Raw genomic sequence first — 6,334 nt, 5'->3', positions numbered from 1 at the left:
GATTACAATTAATTATACATGTACAATTATTTATTTTTGTTGACTTATGAAGATCATCATCATATCAGATATCTATGTAAATGGAGAACGAACCCTGCCTTATATACAATTTATCGCATATTCAGCATCGATATCAACATCCTTCCTTATCTTCATCGTCGCCATCGTATTTATAAGCAACCGATGCAAAATATGCGATTATTATGAACGAGCCTAGCATACCATACATACATATGTACATAAATGTAGTGTATGTTGTATGAACAGTGTACATCTAGTGCTTAGAACTAAACTTTTCCGTATATATATAATTTGTATCTTGAAATTGTTTTGTATTTTGTGTGTGTTTTTTGCATATGCAAATTGTTAACAATGATTATTTTTGCAATTATTTTCTTATCTTTTCATTTTTCAAACAAATAATGATGTCGAATAATAGTAATAATAATATTAGATAATAAATAGGTGTGCGATTTGAGTTGTACAGAAAATTGAGACAGTGGCTCAGCCACACTAATGAAATGACAAAACTCAGAGAGATTCAACTGCACACAAGACGTGTTAGATCAATAATATTGCAACAACATTACGTTTTAGAAATAACAGAGCGTATATCGAACAATGCTGCTAATGCACAAAATCGTTGGGTATATAATGCTGTGGCTCCACGATCACACTCGTGTAATGGGGCGTGGCTGCCACTGCAACAGCAGCCGCATTCACATTCTTAAAGCTCTCGGCAAAGTCGCTGACAACACGTTGTTGCTGCTGTTGCTGTTGTTGTTGTTGCTGCTGCTGCGGATGCATTGCATATTGTTGCTGTTGCTGATATTGCTGCTGCTGCTGTTGAGGCTGCTGTTGCTGCAATCGATGTTGCAGATGCTGTTGCTCCATCAGATGTTGTTGCTGCTGCTGCTGTTGATGCTGGTGTTGCTGATGTTGCTGCTGTTGCTGCGAACTATTGTCCGAGAAGTAGCTCAACTCGAAGTTGTGACTCAGATCGCTATACGTGGTCTGCGATGGCGACGTTCCATTCACAATAGACGCATTGCCCGTGGACAGCTGACGATCGCTCTCCGAGCTGCTCGAACAACTGTTCGAGTTGGCCGAAAACGGACGTATCATCGACGTGGCCACATCCACCGTGGCATCGTAATCGTAGTAATAGTGATTGTTGTTGTTGTTATTGTTGTTGTTGTAGTAGAGCGTGCCCGTTGTGGTATCGGGATATTGCATTTCCGTCGAGTAAACACCCGACGAGGAGGCCGATGCACTTGATCCGCCGCCAGCGCTGGATGCAGTGCCTCCGCCCGCACTGCTGCTCGAACTCACCACCAGATCGTTGAGCGGCGGATAAAGCTGTGTGTAGTTGAGGCTGTCGTGATCCATGCTGGCCGCTTGCTGCTGATGCAGATGCTGCTGATGATGCCACACGCCAGGATTGCTGTTGTTGTTATTGTTGTTGTTGGGCACCGGCGTAACTGCATTCGGTGGCTGCGGCTGCACCGACAGCGGCAACTCGGGCTCAAAGTAAGGATCCAGCTTGGGACTAACACTTAAGGCCGGCGTGCTAGAGGCGGGCAACTGTTGCTGTTGCGGCTGCTGTTGTGGCACGCATGTGGCAGCCGCCGCAGCAGCAGCAGCAGATGCCGAAGCAGCAGCAGCAGCAACGGCCGCTGCTTGGGCAGCAGGTGAGATGGGTTCACGTTTGACGACGCCCGTTTGAATCTCGTTGAGGACCAAGTCTTTAACCTCTCGTTCGCTGAGCACATAGTTGACGCTGACGATGAAAACCTCGCGAGAGCTACGCGAATTGTGCACCAGCGTGGCATAGGATTGCACCCAGACCCAGCCGCCGCCTTTGGTGAGGAAGCGATAATATTTGGTGGTAACTTGTCCTTTGTACAGCACTGCAATAAAGTAGAAACAAAAGGAAAAGCTTAGTGCACGCTTTGGTGTTTTTATTGTCGGTTTGTTTTCTTACGGATTTGATGGGAGCAGCGCATGGCGACAATGTCCGCGGCATGGATGTACTGATAAAGCGTCTTCTCGATGAGGTCCTGTGGCTCGTAGCCGGTTAGCTGCGATACGCTGCAAGTAAACAACAACACAAAAAAACATAAGAGTGAGCGCAAGTTTTCAGGGCTATTTTTGTGTACACAACTGAGGCAGCATTTTTATTTATTTAAACAATGAGCAGGACATTCGGTGTTTGGTCCGTTTACTTTTGTCAACTTCAATTCAATTATGCAGCAACAACAGCATGCTAAGCAAGTGCGAGTGAGAGAGGGAAAGCATATGCTACTGCAAAAAAAGGGCTGTTTCCCACTTTGGGGTTGCTTTACACCGAGTAGTGAGTGTGAACGAGACGGCAGATGGAATCCGCGTCATGGCAACATCATGAGGGTAATTGAGTGACAATAATGTCAGACAAAGTAGTCTGTGGGTCGGAGGGGGGAGCTTCTGCTAGAAGCTGCTGCTGGTGCGACAGGCACTTAAAGGCAACCTCCTCCTCTCCCTGCTGCCCACCACCACCACCCCATTGTTTTTTTTGGAGCAGCGCACATACAAAAGCAAAATCAAGCTCAAGAGGGAAATGATTTGTTTTCCTTTTTGTCATAGAGCCTGTCCCCCGTCTCTTTCGCATTGTATTCTTTTTTATTATCTTTTGGGGGATGTTACTGAATTCTTTTCTTTTTTCTTTCTGTGTGTGTTTTTTAACATGCTCTTGGAATAGATTCCTTTTTTTTCTTGCTTCTGTTGCGGCCCGTTTAAATATTTGTCTAGTGTTTGATTCGGTTTTGGGCAGAGAAAACTGAGCCTTTTTTTTATGGCCTGGTCCCCCAAGTACATAGTGTTAAATTTGGCCACAGAGAGAGAAGTGACAGTGACGACTGCTCAATTTTTTTTTTCTTAAAGCAATTCTTAAAATGTTGCAAAAAGTATTAAAACAAATGTTTCTTAAATGTATCATATATGATGAAAATACTTTCTTTGTGAGATCGGTTTAAATTTTCTTGGTAGAAATATCATAGCATCACAAAAGTTTAAGCTTAAGAAATTTTTTTGAAATTTTGCTGAATTTTTTTTAAGAAAATTGAAAAAAGTCGTGATATTTTTAAGAAATTTTGAGAAATTCTTTGTAAATAATTCAAAATAGTCAAAAAATGTTGTGCAAATTTTTAAATGAAATTATTTAATCATTGGATTCTAGCGCTTTCCCTATATATAGATTTCATTAACTTTTTAAAGGAATTGCTTTTTTAAAAATCTCTTCATATTCAAACTTATTAACAAAGAAAGAAGAACTTGTAGAATATGTGTCCCTAACTTTCAACTGAAAAATATGATATTCTTAACTTACCGTGCGTCAAAGAAGATCAGCTTCATATCGAGCTTGGCACGGAACATGAACATGTTCTGATGAAGTTTGATTTCCGTGATGGCAGATGAAGGCAGCGAGTGACCGACGGCAACCAGGCCGAGATTCTGTATCAGACTGCCCTGACCATCGCCGCAGTCTGGATAAATGCGCGCTTTCAAATAGCCAGAGCAATGTATCACCTAAGGAAATTGATGAGAAATTAGCAAACTGACAACTGAGTATTTACAATAGATAACTCACCTTAAAGCCAGAGGTTGTGAGGCCAGCATTGCGCTTGGCTAACACACATTTCATGCGCAGGAAGAACGTCTTCTCGATCTCGATCGTGTGCGATCCACGATCATGGCCATATGCCGACGGATGCTGCACGCCATTCGGACTGCCAATGGGCGTGTGCGTCTGGGCAAGCTACAGAATGGATACTTATAAGTCAGATATAAGCAGAATTAATTTATATATCAAACTCACTGGATGCTGATGCATGTGCGGGTGCAGTGATAGAATGGCATTCATTTCATCCTGATCGTAGCTGTGAATATACTCGAATATGGAATTCCCTGTCAGCTCGACCTGTGCAATGAGAGAAGAAACAAATTAATGCCAAGTCTGCTGTTGCTGCTTCCACTCGGAAAGTGCCAATTAGTGTGCTTCGGTCCTTTTGGCGCCTTTTGACGCCAACGCTGCTGCTGCTCCTTGACTTGCAAATGCAAGAGGCAAGTGGCAAGTGGCGCGTCGCACCGCACACAGAAAGGACATTCACAATTTATGCGCATAAATTTTGAAACTCACCTGACTGAGTCCCAAATGCACCGAGGCCGTCTCTGAGATGTACATGATTTTGCCATCCGGCGCCACCACGAAGATGAAGCCGTCCAGTGTCTGCAGCAAATGTGAGCCCAACTCCTTGATGGTTGCGCCACGCTGCATGGCCGGCGATGAGCCCCAAGCTTCGCCCAATCCTGCAACGAAAATGTTCAATTAGTCAACTTCGATTTTCCCATAACAATTAACCAAGCGAAATCAGCGGCAAGCGAGTAAATCACACGCCCACTTGGCCAAATGCTGACGTCTAAATATTATTCCCAATTAAAGTCATCAGCGCCGTAGGTGGCCCATTCTCTGTTGAAATCCTCACGTCCTCACGCCCTCTCACTCATTGCATTCTCATGAACACTTGCCCCATGTTGCACAGACACACACACACATACACACGCAACACACGCAAAAACTTCCCGTTGTTGTTTGTTGCCTATTATTAAAATAATTATTTCAATAAAGCCAGCAAAAGAAAAGCACAAAACGCTTCGCACAATGCCACAGCCAAAGAGCTATACAACGACTGCCGCCCTTCCCCTTCTCCCTTCCTCCCCCTGGCTCTGGCTGTGTTGTGCAACCCTCGTTGTCAGCATAAAATCTCTCACACACAACCACACAGAAAGAGAGAGAGTTGTGCCTCCCACAGCCACCCACTGGCAAAATCCACTTCCAGTCTTGTCTCTCGCTCGCTGCTCTCGCTGCTTTTTGAGTGAAACAACAGGCCGCCATTGTGTTTTCCTGAATGCCCCCTCTTCCCCGCTACCCGCTACCCTTCTTGCAGGTTGTTTATTGTCTGCCCTGTTGTTCGAGTGGTTTTTCCTTTAGCATATGCTTTAAGCAAACATCGCCTTTTAAACTTGAAAGTTTTGGTCGTGTTGTTTATGCTAGAAAATCGTTGTCGTTGTCGGTGTCGTTAAAATAGAAAATAACAAAGGCACACACTCGCTGGCAGCAGTATCCTGCTGTGTCCTGCGCGGATATGTGCCACCGTAATGAGCGTGTCGGCCGCGTGGCTGTCAAAGATTCCGCATCATTTGACATAGCCGCACGTAATTCACACGCCACATGAAAAGCAAATGCAAAGGCAAAAGCAAAAGCCAAAGGCAACGACAAATTGAGCGACATTTAATTGAACTAATTGGCAAACGAAATTGCAGAAACGTGGAACAAAGTGTTAAGGACTCTCTCGACAAAAGCAATCAAAGCAATATAATAAACAATTGCCAGGAATGTGAGATGTCAAAATATGGAGAAATCAAATTTATATTTGAGGTGCTTTCAGTTAAAACTGTCTTCAGACTTGAATTAAGTTTCTCTCAGTGCACTTACCATCGGGAAAGACTTGGCGCATTTTCAAATAGGATGTGGTCAAACGGATGACGGATGCCTTGTCCAGTTGTGACGTAATCGCCGCTGGCAACGGCAATAATTTGGCCAATTCACAGAATTCGGTGTTTTCCTTTTCACGACGCGTGCGTGCAGCATTTTTGCTTTTCTCCTTCATGGCACACGTTTTAGCTATATCTGCAAAAATCAAAGAGAATACATCGTGGTTAGTCCAGAGTTAACAACGAGCTATTTCCCACTGCTCCAATTACGAGTAGGCACACCGAACCAACCATGTAATCTGCTCTCATAGCAATCCTTGCGCACTTTGCGTTGATTTGTCATTTCGATTTAAAGTAGAAAATAATTCCCAAAAATGTTAAAAATTTGTTATTTTACTATTTGCAGCTTAGGTGTGTTGCACTTGTGCTCATATCCTGACGATCACCTGTCTGCGACTGAGCACACAACGTCCACAGCACACAGTTTTAACACATTTCTCCGCAGTCCAGAGATCTACCTGAGTTGCCTCTGTCGTCTGCGATTGGCCAGCACCACAGACTCCAGCAACTACCTGTGGCAAGGCTCAGACCAATTGACTTTTCGCAATGTTACTAATTTGCCCTGATCCTCAATATTCGTCGACGGAGTGCAACAGGTTGACACAAAATAACCGCAGGAGTTTTTGACTTTTGCACATAATATACTCAGACCTCAGCCATACAATCTCCTTAAATTCTTTATGTACTGTAATGTATGTGTATGTGTTAAGGTCGGAGCGAATTTGCCGTCATTGATAAAATAGTT

The 6,334-nt window shown here is 43.8% G+C and overlaps 1 protein-coding gene across 1 annotated transcript; it reads right to left on the bottom strand.

Moving 5' to 3' along the window:
- Positions 1-335: 335 nt before the first annotated feature.
- On the bottom strand, positions 336-5,887 carry LOC133839584 (protein single-minded). The gene is made up of 8 exons (XM_062271200.1): positions 5,821-5,887; positions 5,531-5,725; positions 4,175-4,344; positions 3,854-3,955; positions 3,626-3,793; positions 3,365-3,564; positions 1,985-2,091; positions 336-1,910 (listed from the first exon to the last, which is right to left on the bottom strand). The coding sequence occupies exons 1-8, from the start codon at positions 5,870-5,872 to the stop codon at positions 628-630; spliced, it is 2,277 nt and encodes a 758-aa protein (XP_062127184.1). The 5' UTR covers positions 5,873-5,887; the 3' UTR covers positions 336-627.
- Between the last annotated feature and the right edge of the window lie 447 nt (positions 5,888-6,334).

The sequence above is a fragment of the Drosophila sulfurigaster genome, chromosome 2R (genome assembly GCF_023558435.1).
Source record: "Drosophila sulfurigaster albostrigata strain 15112-1811.04 chromosome 2R, ASM2355843v2, whole genome shotgun sequence".
NCBI classification, from domain to species: domain Eukaryota; kingdom Metazoa; phylum Arthropoda; class Insecta; order Diptera; family Drosophilidae; genus Drosophila; species Drosophila sulfurigaster.
The sequence above is the reverse complement of the archived record's forward strand: the minus strand, read 5'-3'. Positions and strand labels throughout refer to the sequence as shown.